The 17113-nt window shown below is 37.4% G+C and overlaps 1 protein-coding gene across 7 annotated transcripts in view; it reads right to left on the bottom strand.

Moving 5' to 3' along the window:
* Window positions 1-9543: 9543 nt before the first annotated feature.
* The window catches only part of LRRC49 (leucine rich repeat containing 49), a 126994-nt gene continuing 119424 nt past the window's right edge, over window positions 9544-17113 (bottom strand). For 4 of the 7 annotated variants that reach the window (XM_073801197.1, XM_033851927.2, XM_033851928.2 and 1 more), the window contains 2 exons: window positions 15930-16083; window positions 9545-10237 (listed from right to left, as the gene is read on the bottom strand). In XM_073801197.1, the coding sequence (XP_073657298.1) occupies window positions 10034-10237; window positions 15930-16083 (358 nt within the window). In that variant the 3' untranslated portion in view covers window positions 9545-10033. Of the gene's footprint in view, window positions 10238-15929; window positions 16084-17113 lie in introns of all 7 variants that reach the window. The other 3 variants (XM_073801196.1, XM_019949113.3, XM_033851926.2) reach the window with 1 other exon arrangement.

The raw sequence follows: 17113 nt of genomic DNA, 5'->3' as shown, positions 1-17113 counted from the left end.
CAGTGTAAATAAAGAATGAGAAAATGAATGTGCTGGGCATATGGAACTGTGTAAAATGATGATTTGACATGAACAGATGAAATATAAAAGTGTGAATATGAAGGACAAATGTACATGATTAAGTCTATATAAAATTTGGATTTTATTGAACTGGTGGTGCTTTTACCTCTAACTCTCAATTCATTGTTCATTATAAAACTATCATATATACATGTTCTAGGGAAGTCATTCAAAAAATAGAAAGAGTGTATAACTTCTAAATCCATATAGAGAAAATTATGGTTAAAAAATACCCATCATTTAAGATCCAATAATACACAATAATTCAAAAGGAAGCAATTAAGGATGAAAAAACAGAATGAAATAAAACATGGAAGAGGTGGGATAAGTAAAAGCACAAATTGAGGTGGTTAATTTAAACCCAGTTAATTTTATATTACAGTAAATGCAAAAGAACTAAGTTCACATTTAAAAGGCTGGATTGTTAGACTGGATAAAAATATACATTATATGCTGTTTAAAAGAAACACACCTGGGCTTTCCTGGTGGCGCAGTGGTTGAGAGTCCACCTGCCGATGCAGGGGACATGGGTTCGTACCCTGGTCTGGGAAGATCCCACGTGCCGTGGAGCAGCTGGGCCCGTGAGCCATGGCCGCTGAGCCTGTGCGTCTGGAGCCTGTTGCTCTGCAACAGGAGAAGCCACAACAGTGAGAGGCCTGTGTACTGCAAAATAAATAAATAAATAAATAAATAAATAAATAAATAAATAAATAAATAAATAAAAGAAACACACCTAAAACATAAGGATATAGAAAGGTTGAAATTAAAGTATACAAAAATATATCATTCAAATTGTAAAAAAAGAAAGCTGATGTAGCTATATTAACATTGAAGAAAATAGACTTTAAGGCCAAAGAATTTCTAGAGATAAAAGAGCTATCTCATAATGTCAAAAACATCATCTCACTAGTAATATATGTAAGTTTTTAATTTTTATGCACTTAATAACATGCCCTTAAATGCATAAAGAAAAAAATAATAGAATACAAAGAGAAATGGATGAATCCAAAATCTTAGTCAGAGATTTTGAGTCTTTCAATAATCGATAGAGTAAGCAGGAAAAAAAAGATAAATGATTTGAACAACATACTTAAGAATTTTGACCTAAATTGATATACAGATGTTATAGTCACCTTTCAAAACTGAGATAGACTCCTCAATCAAACTTTGGTTCAGATGTTGATACTGGTGATACCACACACATATCAATAGGACATGAAAAGTTTTATTATTCAAATAATGGGCCAAATACTTGGAAATTGAACAACAAACTTCTAAATAACCTCCAAGTCAAAGAATAAATCACAAGGAAATTTAGCATATATTTTAAAGGGTATAGCTCTTCTTCTGTTTTTTTCAGAAAACACAGTAGATGGGAACACTTTCCCACTAGTTTTATGAGGCCAACTTGACCTTGATACCAAAACCTAAAAAAGATGCAACAGGAAAAATATTACAGACCAGTATTCCTAATAAACATAGACACAGACACCTTTAAACAAATTTTGGCAAATAAAATCTAGTAATATGTTAAAGGATATCATTATATTATCCTAGTAATAATGCAAAGCTCATTTAACCTTTGGGAATCAATCAGTGTAATCAATAACATTAACAGCATGAAGGAAAAGGGTCATATGATTATTTCAACAGATGTAGAAAAATATTTTACAAAAGTCAATATTCATTTATGATAAAAAGCTTTCTGCAAACTAGGAATAAATGGGAATTTCCCCTGTCTGACAAAGGCTATCTATGTAAACCTACAGCTAAACTTATTATAGTGAAATATCGAACTTTTACTGTAAGATTAGGAATAAAACAATGATGACCACTCTTACCATTTCTTTTAGACATTGAGCTGGCAGTCTTAGCCTGTGCAATAAAGAAAGAAAAAAAATAGAGGGTATAATAACTGCAAAGGAAGATGTAACATTGTATTTGAAGACAAAATGATTTTTGGAAAATCCTAAGAAATCCACAAAAGAATTTATCAAAATTAGGAGAGCATGGTTACAGGATACAAGATCAATATAGTAGATTCTCATTATTCGCTGAAGTTTTATCCTATAAAGATGTTGTGAACACTGAATTAGCAAATACTAACATTTGCTCCTAGGAAAAATGCAGGGTTACGTTCTCATGAACCTGAGTAAAACACTTTGGACAGTCAATCAATAGGAACCTTTTTTTTTAATGCGTGCTTTTGTTTAAAGACATCTTTTAAAAAATATATTGTTGATTCAATAACATTGAACTCATGGCCAACAGCATTATAACTCATGCCTGAACAAAGCTTATCTAACACATGTATTTTTCTTCTTAGGCACATCACAACCATCTTGTGCTTAGGAACACCAGAGAGCAGTTCAGCACTACCTTAGGGGACATTTTAAACAGCAACATCACCAACAGAAAAGATAAAAATGCAACAAATGTGACACTAAATATACCATGAAAAGGACACTTGTTTACATTATGACAACTAAAACAAGAAGGCAGAATGTTGCCTTCTGACCTCAGCTGGGAGGTGTGTGTTGGTTGACTTAAATTTTTCATCACCCTGCTCATGTCTGTGAATGAACATGAAAGCACTGTGAGTATTGACTTCAGGGTTACAAATATCCTTTAGCAAATAGGTGAATTTGTAAATACAGAATCTACAAATAATGAGGATCAGCTATATATAAAAATAAATTGTATTACTATATACTAGCAAAAACAATTGGAAGTGAAACTTTAAAATATAAAAAAGTCATAAATAAATTTATTTCAGAATAAAATTTAAACTGAAACTTACAAAATTTTGCTGAAAAAGTGATCTAAATAAATGAAGAGATATCTCATATCCATGCATTGGAAGATTCAATATATTAAGATATCTATCTTCCCCAATTCATCTATAGAGCCACTATAATCCCAATAAAAATGCCCCAAATCTTTTTCTTTGTAGAAATTGGCAAGCTGATTTTATTATTATTATTATTTTGCGGTACGCAGGCCTCCCACTGTTGTGGCCTCTCACTGTTGTGGCGTCTCCCATTGCGGAGCACAGGCTCCGGATGCGCAGGCCCAGCGGCCATGGCTCACAGGCCCAGCCGCTCCGCGGCATGTGGGATCCTCCCGGACCGGGGCACGAACCCGTGTCCGCTGCATCGGCAGGCGGACTCTCAACCACTGCGCCACCAGGGAAGCCCCTGATTTTAAAATTTATATGGAAATGCAAAGACCTAGACTAGCTAAAACAATTTTGTAAAATAAAAATAAAGTTGAAAGAACTACATTACATGATTTGAAGACTTACTACAGAGCTACAGTAATCATGACAGTATGGTATTCATGTAAAAATTTTTAAATGGAAAAGAATAGTAAGTCTAGAAAGAGACCCACACATATACAAGTCAATTGATTTTCCAATAAATTGCTAAGACAATTCAATGGGAGAAAGGAACTTTTCTGTACCAAGTTATACAGGAACAACTGGGTTTCCATATGGAAAAGAAAATGAAGTTTGACCCCTACTTCACAGTATTCACAAAAATTAATTCAAGGAAGATAATAGTACTGAATGTAATAGTTAAAACTATAAAGCCTCCGGAAGAAAACAGAGGAGAATATCTTTGCAAACCTTGGGCAGGCAAACCATTTTAGAGAGAACATCAAAAAGCACTTGCCATAAAAGAAAAATCAATGAATTGACTTTATCATAATTCAAAACAGAAGTATTTTACCTAGAACAAATATAGAACCCATACAAATCAATAATAAAAAGACAATTCAAATTTTAAAAATGGGCAATAGACCTGAACATTTACTTCACAAAAGAAGAAATAAAAAATGACTAAAAAGCACATAAAAACATGATTAACACCATTAGAGGGGCTTCCCTGGTGGCACAGTGGTTGAGAATCTGCCTGCCAATGCAGGGGACACAGGTTCGAGCCCTGGTCTGGGAAGATCCCACATGCCGCGGAGCAACTAGGCCCATGAGCCACAACTACTGAGCCTGCGCGTCTGGAGCTTGTGCTCCGCAACAAGAGAGGCCGCGACAGTGAGAGGCCCGCGCACCGCGATGAAGAGTGGCCCCCGCTCGCCGCAACTAGAGAAAGCCCATGCACAGAAACGAAGACCCAACACAGACAAAAATAAATAAATAAATAAAATTTAAAAAAACCAAACACATCATTAGACATCAGAGAAAATAAAATTAAAGCAACAATGAGATGGCTGAAAAAGCCACACTAGAATTGTTAAAAATAATAAAGGCTCACAACAACAAATGTTGGCAAACATGTGGGGCAGTTAGAACTCTCTATACATTGCTGGAGGGAGTGTAAAATTATACAAACACTTTGAAAACATGTATGGCAATTCCTTATAAAGTCCAACTTAAAACTATTCTTTGACCCAGTAGTTCCACTGAACAAAAGACTTGTACAAAATGTCTTTCTTCATAATAGCCCCAAAGTTAGAAACAACCCAATAGAATGGATAAACAAATTGTGGTATCTTCACACTATGCAATAAAAAATTATCAATTTCTGATACATAAAACAATATGAGTGATTCTCAAAAACATATGTTGGGTAAAAGAAGCCTGACACAAGAGTACATACTGTATTGTTCCATTTACAGGAAGTTCTAGAAGAGACAAAATCAATCAATGGTGAACGAAATTAGAAAAATAATTGCTCATGGGGAGGGCAAGGATAGACTAGAAGAACTTTTCTCAAGTGATTGAAATGTTTTATATCTTAATTGGATGTTGATGATATTTTCAAAATTAATCAGATTTTACACTTAAGTGCATTTCACTGTATATAAATTTCACCTTCAAAAAAAGGTCTTGCATGGAAGCAACCTAAGTGTCCATCGACAGATGAATGGATAAAGAAGATGTGGCACATATAAACAATGGAATATTACTCAGCCATAAAAAGAAACGAAATTGAGTTATTTGTAGTGAGGTGGATGGACCTAGAGTCTGTCATACAGAGTGAAGTAAGTCAGAAAGAGAAAAACAAATACCATATGCTAACACATATATATAGAATCTAAAAAAAAAAAAAAAGTGGTTCTGAAGAACCCAGGGGCAGGACAGGAATAAAGATGCAGATGTAGAGAATGGACTTGAGGACACGGGGAGGGGGAAGGGTAAGCTGGGACGAAGTGAGAGAGTGGCATGGACATATATACACTACCAAACGTAAAATAGATAGCTAGTGGGAAGCAGCTGCATAGCACAGGGAGATCAGCTCGGTGCTTTGTGACCACCTAGAGGGGTGGGATAGGGAGAACTGGAGGGAGACGCAAGAAGGAGGGGATATGGGGATATATATATCCGTATAGCTGATTCACTTTGTGATACAGCAGAAACTAACACACCATTGTAAAGCAATTATACTTCAATAAAAGTATTTTTTTAAAAAAAAGGTCTTGAACAATCTCTTCTCGGCACAAAAGCCACCATCAAGTACACACACATACTTCACGTTAACACATCAGATTGCAAAAATTAAAATCTAATTGTCGGGACTTCCCTGGTGGTCCAGTGGTTAAGACTTCACCATCCAATGCAGGGGGTGCGGGTTCGATCCCTGATCGGGGAGCTAGAATTCTACATGCCTCGCAACCAAAAAAAAAATTAAAAAACCCAAAACATAAAATAGAAGCAATACTGTAACAAATTCAATAAAGACTTTTAAAAAAAATCTAATTGTCATTGAGTATGTGAAACAACTGTATTCTCTGCTTGTGGGAGTGTAAACTGATAATGACTTCAGAAAGCAATTTGACAATATTTAATGCAGTTGAATGTGTGCATATGACCCAGAAACTCCACTGCCAATTGTGTACCCCCAAAACTCAAGACATGTGAGCACATATATTCAAAGCAGCATTGTGTGTAATAGTTATAAACCAGAAATCACTCAATGCCCCCCAACAAGAAAATGGATATATAAATCATGCATTGGTCATACAGCCAAATATCAAACAGCAGTAAAAAAGAAAGTAGAATTACTCCCATCAGTTATGTTTCTGGGTAGAGCTGCTCAGAAACAGAATACTGAATGGGAAAAAAATATGCAAAAAATACATACTGCATGATACTATTTGTATAAAATATGAAAATATAAGTCAATTCAATGAAATCCCTATGCATGTATGCATAAATAGGAATCGTATGAAAACATGAATGAATGATAAGCATCAAATTCAGGACAGTGGTACCTCTAGGGAAAGAGGTACACAGAGGCTCCATTTCTACTTGTGATGTTTTATTTTTAAAATCTGAAGCAAATGTGGAAAAATATTAATATCTGTTATGCTTGGTGGTGGATACAGGGTATTTATTTGACATACTATTCTACCTGCATTTCTGCATGTTGATATATTTCAAGATAAACAAAGAGAAGAAAGAAGTCAACTCTCTGATAACTCAAGCTTAGAGAGACTGGTGTAAGGAATTAATAGTTTCATTGTCTCCTGAAGAGAAACTGTAAAGTATTTCATTGCCCAAAAATATAGGAGTAGTTTATTCTTTGGAGTTGGGGTATACTTTAGCTCATTTATTTATCCTTATCCTCTTTCCAGAAAGGATTTGAGGTAGCTTGTAACAAAAGAGACATACAATGAGCCAGGAAAACATAAACCTAAGTAGAAAATCAGGATCAAAGATAACAAATATTCCACCAATACTGGTTAACCACAGTCACCGCGATGAAGTTTCAAACTTGGCTCGGAACTTCTTGGCAACAGTAACCATTCCATCTCCAGCTGACCCATAAAAGCAGGTTAGGAAAACTAACCTTTGTTCTTCAAGATTTAACTTAATACTCTCCTGAGCAGTATCTCTGTATTCTATTTTGCATTTTTGCCTTGCTAACTAGCCAGGTTCTTCTTTTCACTTCTTTTGTCCTTCTCTCCTTTCCTTTCTCTTCCTTTCCTTTCCTTCCTTTCTTTTCATTCTTTCATTTATTTTACTCAGATGCCAGATGCTTAAGACTAATAGTGGTTATGAATGCAGGTCCTACCTACTATATAGTGGCTGAAATACCCTTGGGTGAGGTTTTTAACCTCTCGAGCCTCAGTTTTCTAATGTTCAAATAGGGGTAATAGCACATGTATATCACAGTGTGGGGAGATTAAATGAGACAATGCATGTAAAGACCTTAGAATAATGCAAGATGCCACCCAATAAATCTTAGTTGTTGTTATGATTATTATTAGTCAGTGGAGGAGAATATGAATCTACTGTAGTCCCTGCCCTCGTCAGGGGTAGATCAGGAGCAGGGTAAGGTTTCACTGTCTCACGTGCCAGGCCTTTAGTGGAGTGAAGTTCTGGAAGTGGGGAGCTGATACCAGCACCGTCCTCAGACAGTAGCACAGTTAGCTAGCCTCAGCTCCAACAGCACACTTAGCAGCCATCCCCAGATGTAACAGCACATGTAACAACCTAACTGCTGAACCAGAACATGGGGGACAGTATCTCGCCAGATGGCACAGCCTGGACATTTCTGCTTTTGAGGCGATATTCTGTTTCTGCTCGAGATCCCTTTTGGAAAAAAGCAATCCTTCAGAACATACTAGCCTTGAGAGTCTCAGACTGTGGGCTGTGCATCTCGCCCCCCTTCCCAAAGATCCTGGAAAGTACCAAGTAGAGATGACAACTTGTTCCAGGGATCACCAGTAGCAACATAGGGCCCTCAGTTGATTCCAGCCACAGTAGACCCAGGTCCCCTTGTCCTTTCATCTGGGCGTAATTCTCACCCAGCAACTCCAGCAAGCATGGGTTGGGAGGAAGCTTAGCTGCAAGGGACAAGAATTATATGGGAGGACACAGCCAGTGGGAGTTTGGGACCAGGCAAAATAAGGATTCAAGTAGTAGACATCAATCGGTATGAGGCAGTGGGGGTAGTCAAGAGGGGGCTCAGGTACAAAGGGATGAGAGACCAAGTGACTAAAGCTTGGGCATTAAGGAGGTTTGGTTTCAGGAACGAGAAGGCCAGAAGCAGGTGGTCTGGGCAGAGGCAGCAGTGCGTGTAGGCTTTCTGCCAAGTCAGCGTGCGCTGACCTTCGGTTCCTTAAATACCCAGGAGGATTGCGGAGGGCCAAGAATTCATGTGAATGTGAGGGTCAAGTCTCTTTAGCATCAGGGGTGGGAGGGTTAGGGGAGGAGAGGCAGCATTCAGGAAGCTAGACAGGTCATTTCTGAAACAGCCAGGCATTCACGTGCCTGGCCTTGAGCGAGCAACCATTCCCCACATGCCTGAGGAGTCACATGTTCTTGCCTCTCCTATTTCCTAGAAGCCCACGAACAAGATATTCTTATTTCTCATCTCAACATCACCCTCAAGGTAGGTCTCATTTCTCTACTAAATAAGACAGAGACCCCGGGAGAGATCACCCTTTACCAGACAGATGAGAGATGGTCCATAAGTTTCAATTTAGAGACAGAGGATTATCAGCAGACACTGAGTTCTTCCTGTCCTGGGGCACCAACTCTGTGGTTCGACCTGTTTCTAGAAGAAGAACAGCTTCTTTTACTGGGTGGTCGCTTTGCGCCAGGCATTATGATAAATGCTTTAAATGCATTATCTCATTTGATCCTCAGAACAATCTTATGAGGTAGGTACTATTATGAGGAAATTGAGGTGCAGATGGGTCACTAAACTGGGAGCTGAAGTGCTGAGATGCAAACCCAGGACCGTGAGACTTAAAAAGGCTACGTTCTGAAACATCATGCTAACCTCCTAAACTTCAGCACTCCTTCTTGGGGGAGGGTGACCACGAGCTCTTAAGGATGTAGGCCTTTCTTAGAACTGCAAAGGCAACTTACCTCACTTCCTTCCGAGCATTTCCGTAGGACTTTGTTGTCCCGTAACTTCTGTTCTCGTTTTCCCACATCCTGGTGGTCCTGCTGTGATAGGGTTGCCTGGTAAAATGTGACCAAATAGGAGAATTCCTAGTTATTGGCCTGTAAGATTGTGTTTCTAAAGTTGTATCACTTCTGGCTATGGTAATGGGCTCCAAACACCCTCCTCACCAGCAGGAAGTATGACAACACCTGGCTTACATCTTATTTACCTGTTTGACCTTCAACTGGAATTAGAAAAATTAGAAACTTTCACTCATAAATCCCGAATAATTTTGAGGTACAGGTATACATGCCTACCTAAAAAAAGAGCCTTAGAATAGCTAACAACAGAAAGAAACACCATTCAGAGAAGCAGACTTAAGGATTAGTCACCACATTTTACATACACTCAGGATCTCCTAAGAAAAAGCATTTTCTTCCTGCTCCAGTTTTGACTCATTTTCATATCTTCTGCCTATAGTGACCCCCCAGGACCCCCTTTGGTGTCCTGAGGATGCATCCTTAGAATAATGAGGCCTCTTCCTATATAAGTGAAGAGAAGCGCTCCCACTCAGCTAAAGAGAAACATAATAAATATGACAATTCTGACCAGATTAAGGAGGCAAACACATTTTCTTTTAAACTAATTTATTAATAAGTTTATTCTTCACTCATAAAAAAGAACATATTTTTGGCTTTGAAATAATGACATAAAATAAAGAGGCAAGTAACTAAAAATTATCAGCTGAAAGTAGATAGAAGCAACTCATGCTGAACCATGAGCAAACACTACGTGCTTTGGGCTATAGCAGGGGCACCAGTCAAAAGCAAGAGCTGAAGATGCGGGGCCCATTCAAGGCCCAGCCTATCTCTAAAGACTGCTTAGTTCCCAAAGACTGCTTGGTCAACATACACAGGAAATGACTCCTCCCTTTCCCTCTCTTTCCTTCTTTTCTTCCTAACCTTTAACTATAAGAACAGTAGGCAATAATGCTTTGACGCTAGTCTTTCTAATTTGTAGGATAGCGTTGTTGCTGTTTTAACATGTTTAACCTGCATATTTTCAACCTTCAAAAACATAAAACTGCAAAAATCAACTGTAACTAAAAGCCATTTCTATTTTTGGTCAGTTATCTGCTGTAGGCAAAGCTTCATATAGGAATTTTTATTGCGGATCTCCATGACTGCGTCCCTAACAAGCTCAATGAACATCTGTGGCCAAAGCTTCTGCAAAGCCTCATTTTTCATGTTGATTTCTGTGGCTTCCTTCACAAGATCCTCGATGTACATCTTGCAGAATTTCTTTTTTTCCTTTATTTCCTGTTAAAAAAAAAGAACATTTTACAGTCAATCATAATTAATCCCAAAACCAAAGCAACAATTACCTGAACCAGAGAAACTTGAAATAATCTATTCTGACCCCCACCCCTCATAGCAGGAAGACTTTCCTAGACACTCTGGACACAGAGCTCTGCTTGAGTAAAGACAGCAACTGGGAGCTCACTTCTCTCCAGTCCACTCCCACCTCCGTGGGACAGCTCCGTTAAAAATGAATTTCCTGGCAGCTGTAGGAAGAAAACTTCCAGGTGAACTAATGTGAAACCCATTTGCTAATTGTGGGGGGAAATAAAGCTTTTAAACTACAGTTAAGAAAAGTGTTTCTTTATTGGAATCACTGGATCATAACAACTATTTCTTCATCGATAGACTTTCTCCTTTCTCAGTGAAAGTAGTTTACTTCGCACAAATTAACTGAATGCATAGATTCATGACTTCTAGTAGTAAATATATCAGGGCACTGAGGCTGACACTCTTAATTAGTATGAGGTCAGTTAATATCCATATACATATTTGAAATATCCATACTCTGAATTCACTCTGTATTTTAGGAAAGCATGTAGTGATGCATTACACTGACTTATGTGGCCAAGACCATTTGGACAAAGTTGGGGAAAAGTGTACAAGGAGGAGGAAGAGGACATATATACAAGCCTGGGACCCAGAACTTGGCCTTCAGAAGAGACAGTGTTCCCACTCAACTTCTGGGTCTGGCAGTCTGCAAATGAAAAACCTGGGTTCAAAACACAACAGAGGAAGTTTTGGGCCCGAGGCTACTGGGGCACTGGGCCTCGATATCATCCTAGAGGCTGAAACAAAGCCATTTTGATTAATGCAAAAATTCAACATTTATTTCGGCTGTTGATACTTTGAGTATCTAGGCATGATGATGGAAAGTGTCATAATATATATGGAAAAAAATCAATGGAATAGATCAGATAATCAGAATTATAGAAGAGGCCATTCACATAAATGGAGGAAGAAAGAAATAATAAACGTCAATGAGTCAATAGGTTTAACTACTTGGAAAAGGATATACTGAAACCTCCAACTCAAACCAAAACACCAAAATAATTTTAAAATAGTTAAATTTAAAATATCAACAAATGTTGCCATTAAAATCACACTACAGAGATTTGTAATCACAAGGAAAATGCTTACATTATAATGTTAAGTGGAAAAAGAAAAATACAAAATGAAATTTTGATAGAGGTTGGGTTACATAAGTGTATGTATTTGTCAAAACTTAGCAACTGTACTCCTAAGATTTACATTTCATTGTATATAAATTTTACCTCAAAATAAGAAACTATATGAAATACTAAATTCTAATGATCTGCATGCTGAATTATTTAGGGAGAGGTGTGGTAATGTGTGCAATTACTTTAAAATAAATTTTAAAAATAAGGTGGACTGTTGATGGATAGAGGATGGGTAAATGCATAGATAAGTGACAAAGCAAGTACACTGTACAGTACAATACTAAGAGTAGAATTTAGGTTTGGGTATTGGGTGTTTACTGTAAAATTCTTTCAACTTTGTTGTATGTTTGAAATTTTCATTTAAAAGTTACAAAAATATATAGAAAATTAATAAAAAAATATACTGAAGTGTCATTAAGATTGTCTTTGGGTATTGAGACAATGAGTATTTTTTGCTCCTTTTTTCTATTTCTCTTCCTTTTCTAAATTTTTACAATTTATAAAACAACGAAATATGTTTTAGATTCTTGATTAATTAATATAAATTAATGGTGAGTCCCAAGTGTCACTAACTTCCTCTAACAGAGGCATATTTTGGAAATTTTCCTATGACATATAAGATTTCTCTATGTAATCACTCACCATTCAGGGATTAACAATGGCCTACACATGTTAAAAGCTTAACTGAAAGAAATGAAACAGTAAATAAGTGCTGAATGAGATGTTTAGATGGCAAATACAATCATTGTTCAAAGAAGCGAGAGCCCTTTGTGCTGGGGTGGTCAAGAAGATTTCAGGAAACAGCATGATATACTGTGAAGGAAGCCAAGGTCAGGAATCAGAAGGTCTGAGTTCTAGAGGCAGTTCAGTCAGGATCTCACCATGTGAGCCTCAATAGTTCACCTAAGTTTCCAGTTTTCCTTACCTGTCTAAGAACATGACTGGATTCTTTAAAGTCCCTTTCAGCTCTCCGTCCATCTTAAATCTTTTTTTTTTTTTTTTTAAGATGTTGGGGGTAGGAGTTAATTTATTTATTTATTTTTGCTGTGTTGGGCCTTCGTTTCTGTGCGAGGGCTTTCTCTAGTTGTGGCAAGCGGGGGCCACTCTTCATCGCGGTGCACAGGCCTCTCACTGTCGCGGCCTCTCTTGTTGTGGAGCACAGGCTCCAGACGCGCAGGCTCAGTAGGTGTGGCTCACGGGCCTAGTTGCTCCGTGGCATGTGAGATCCTCCCACACCAGGGCTCGAACCCGTGTCCCCTGCATTAGCAGGCAGATTCTCAACCACTGCGCCACCAGGGAAGCCCCTTAAATCTTTTTTAGAATGAGTCAGGAGGTTGAATGAACAACTACCAAGCAACAGAATTATACATGTCATATGTATAATGAAAGGGTCTGCTTACCCTGATTTGTGAGAAAATTACTTCAAGTAATTCCTTTAACAACTCAGGATATACAGAGGAGAGACAATGAGCACTTTGTGTTGCAGTGATTTAAATATTTTTTAAGAAGTGGTGAATGCCAGGTTGTGAGTCGATAGAAAGAGATTAAGGGACATGGGCAAGGTCTTTCAGGCAATAAATAAGTGGTGGAATCATGGGCTCAAATCCAGGTCTCCTAATGGTGTAGTATTCTTTCTATAATGTTATGCGGCTTCAGGTTTTTTCTTTTCCCTTTGATATTTCTCAAAACAGTAGTCAGCGTTCGCTGTCTTTACTTCTTGATTGCTTGTTTACTGCTCAAACCACTTTCATCAGGACTCTGCTTATATGACTCCACTGAAACGATCACTGTTTTGACTAAAAATGACTTCTACTGCCAAATTTATCAAATTTTTCCCCTCTAGTTTGTACCTTTGGGATTTTAGAAAATCATAGCCTACCCAATCAAGGTCATAGTTTCATCTGTTTTTTAAATGAGAACTTTAAAGTTTTGCTTTTCATACTTGGGTTATTTGATATGGAGTTAATTTTTCTTGTGTGGTGTGCAGTAGGGGGTCTGTATTTATTTCTGATTTGATATTCCATTTCCTCAGTAGCATTTATTAGATAGTCTGTCTGTACTAGTCTGCAATACCTGCTATCTGTATAAAGTTTTCCTATATACGTGGGATAGTTCTGGCTATTTCGTCCATGGGTCTATGTATCTATTCCTATACTGCCTTAATTACTACAGCTATCTATCCAATTTCTAATTATCCTATTTATTGAGTTGAAAAAATTAAGGTCAGATGTTGAATTGTATGAAATGCCTTTTGAATATCTATAGAAATAATCACAAATTTTTACCTTAGATCTATTAATAATTTACTGATATCGAATATTTCTCACATTCCTAGACTAAACCATACTTGGCTGTAATGTTTCACTATTCATTTAATGTTCTGCTGTATTTTGCTTGATATAATTTTTTAAGGATTTTTGCATCATCAATATTCTTAGGTATTTGGTCTGGCTTTTCTTTTTCTGTGCAGTCCTGGAAGGTTTGGATTCAATGTTACACTGTCTGACTTTAAAAAGTGAAAAAGTTTTCCTCTTTTTTAATACTCTTGAACAATTCAAGAATTATTGGAATTGTCTGTTCCTTAAAGAGTTGGTAGATTTCTCTATGAAACTGTTCTTGTTTTGCAAGCAGCTCTTTGATATTTTTCTAAATGTCCTTTATTGAAATCAGTATTAATTTTTGACTCCTAGAACTGACTGCTTTCAGGAAGACAGGACTCATAATCCTGACAGCTTGGCTTTCATTTTCCCTCTTTGCAACATCAGGAAGCTCCTATTTGCCAAGGGATTAAATTCAATCTCTTTCCCCTCTTACTACCTTCCCAGTCTCATCTTCTAACACCATCTACCTCAGTCTCTGTGCTTCAACAACAGTGAACTGCTTAAAGTTCCTGGCCCTCTTCTTATCTAATTTATGCTTCCATGTCTTTTATTCATACTGTGCTATTTCCTAGAAATGCCCTTTTCCCTTTATCATATAGCTATATTTTATCCTTTAAGATTTCAGGAAGCTTCTTCTCTAGAAAGCCTCTCTTGACCAAGATAAGCTATCCCTCTTCTACTCTCTTGATGTAGTGATTTACATTTATCCCTGCACATGTCTATCACCCCCATTAGAATGTGAGATCCATGAGGATAAGCACAGTGACTTCTTACAGCCCAAGTATTACGTGCGATCAGTGCTCAACAAATGATTTTTGAATGAATGAAAGTATGACTATAGAGAGGACTTCAAGGAACTGACTTCAAGTATTTGAAGAGTTTTCATAAGAAAGACTTGTTCTCTTTTCTACATAAGGCAATACTACTAGGATCACTAACTTAAAGTTATTAGGAGGCAGATTTCAGCTTAACATGGGTAAGAATTTCTTCACTGTTAAGAGTTGTTCAGTGATATGCAGCTACCTCAGGAAGCAGCAACCTTTCTTCACCAGAAAAATTTAAAGCAGAATCTGAACATTTTTCAGGATGCTATAAAAATACTGTTGCACTGAGTTCTCAAGTATTTTTCAAGCTATAATCCTTAGAGCCCTATGGGTTCCAGAAAAGATGCTTCAGGACTGGGGGTGAGGTGAGGGAAAGGAAAAGAATAGAAGATCCAATCAAATAAAGCTCTGAACTCCATCTACAACAAGAACAGCTCTGCTGTTTTGCTTTCTTTTGAAATACTGAGTTTCCAGCTACAATATGGTTTGAATAAAGAATCTTACAGCTGTTATAAAACATTTGAAAAATGTTTGGCCATTTTGTGTATACGTATATATACCCACACCATATATATATATACACACACCACTTAGTCCCCTCAAAATCTCTTGTAGAATCTTAATTTTCTATTGTTATTTAGATGACGTGTTTCTTCAGCTTTCTCTGAGTTCCATCAAGGCAGGCACTGCATGGTTTTCTTCTGTGTAGTTCTGCAGCACCCTAACACAATATTCCCTCAGTAAACTTCTGAATACATAAAGGAATAAAGAATTGGTTCCAGCTTTTCTGTCTAAATAGCTACAGTGGAAACAGAATAGGTTAAAATTATGTAACTAAGAACACAGAAGGTAATGGTGTAGGAGAATAAAATAGTGAATTAAAACATCAAGGACCTAGGCAAAGAGAACAGAAACGGAGGTTCTGTTGTGTCCTCTGCCAGTCCGGCACAGGCTAGTTAAGTACTCAGAGCAAGCCTGTATCACTTTTCTTAATTCAGAGAGATCTGGACCTACTTTGGTCTAGATTTTTGGTACCTACTTCTTTTGAACATTTTTTTTTTCTGCTTCAATATATTGAAACTGTGGGTTCTACTTCTCCCCAATGCCTTGGTGCCTACTGTCCCCAGCTCTGTATATAAGGCTGGCTAACATTCCAGAACAAAAAAAGGTTATCCTAACTGATTAGGAGAGAAACGTACAACTCCCAAGTCTCAAGCCATTTGGGATTTATCCAGACAATAGATTCCAAAGATAATGACAGTTTTACCTCTAGCTTTTCATTATAAAAGTCTCTTGTGGTATAATTTAGTGTAGCACGATTAGTGCTTTCTCCCACAAGTCTCTTGCTATCATTATTTTCTTCATTGACAATACCAGGTTTTTTCCCTTTCGTTTCTAGAAGATACCGGAATTGCTTCTTCCTGTAGAAACACAGTAGAGAGATTTAGAGAGTTACTTATGTGATTTGTGAAAATATGTCCAGTTTTTGTTGACTTTAGAGGGTAGCATATGCTTTTTTGAATATCTGTTTTATGAGTTTGAGTTTTTTAAGTCAGTTCACTACCCCAATCTCTCTACTAATTAAGCTATACAACTCAAATTCTTTTGTTTCACAACTACCAATCATCAACAAAAACATGTCTCAAGCATTTCTAAAGTGAAAAAACTCTAAAAAAAAAAAAATAAAACTTAAAGAATCACAGAGGACCAACCCTAATTACACATGTAGTAGACCAAACTTTCAAAGTCTTTATATCCCATAAAACATGTTAGTTACACATCTTATAAATCACACAAACAGTTCATAATTCTATTATGCAGCTCAGTAGTATTGCCCATAGCTAGAAATGGAATGGAGGGACTCCCCTGGTGCCGCAGTGGTTAAGAATCCGCCTGCCAATGCAGGGGACATGGGTTCGATGTCTGGTCTGGGAAGATCCCATATGCTGCGGAGCAACAAAGCCCGTGCACCATAACTACTGAGCCTGAGCTCTAGAGCCCGTGGGCCACAACTACTGAGCCTGTGCACCACAACTACTGAAGCCCATGTGCCTAGAGCCCATGCTCCACAAAAAGAGAAGCCACCACAATGAGAAGCACACGCACTGCAATGAAGAGTAGCCCCCGCTCACCACAACTAGAGAAAGCCCGTGTGCAGCAAAGAAGACCCAATGCAGCCAAAAATGAATAAATAAAATAAATAAATTTATATATATATAAAAGAAATAGAATGGAATACTGATTTAAGTTTAGGTAAAAACAAAACACAAAAAATCCGAAAACCTCTAACTGTTATCATATCAGGGTAAGATCTTATTAGGAGGTAAATAATGAAACAGGAAGCTTCCTTTGATTACGAAGAACAGAAACAGTGCTCATAGCATCACTTGCAGACCCATAAGCCTAGAATTCCAGAGGACTGCAACTCATATCCTTCATGAAGGTCACTTT

This window comes from Tursiops truncatus, chromosome 2 (assembly GCF_011762595.2).
Source record: "Tursiops truncatus isolate mTurTru1 chromosome 2, mTurTru1.mat.Y, whole genome shotgun sequence".
NCBI classification, from domain to species: Eukaryota; Metazoa; Chordata; class Mammalia; order Artiodactyla; family Delphinidae; genus Tursiops; species Tursiops truncatus.
This window is presented reverse-complemented; position numbering and strand designations above follow the sequence as displayed.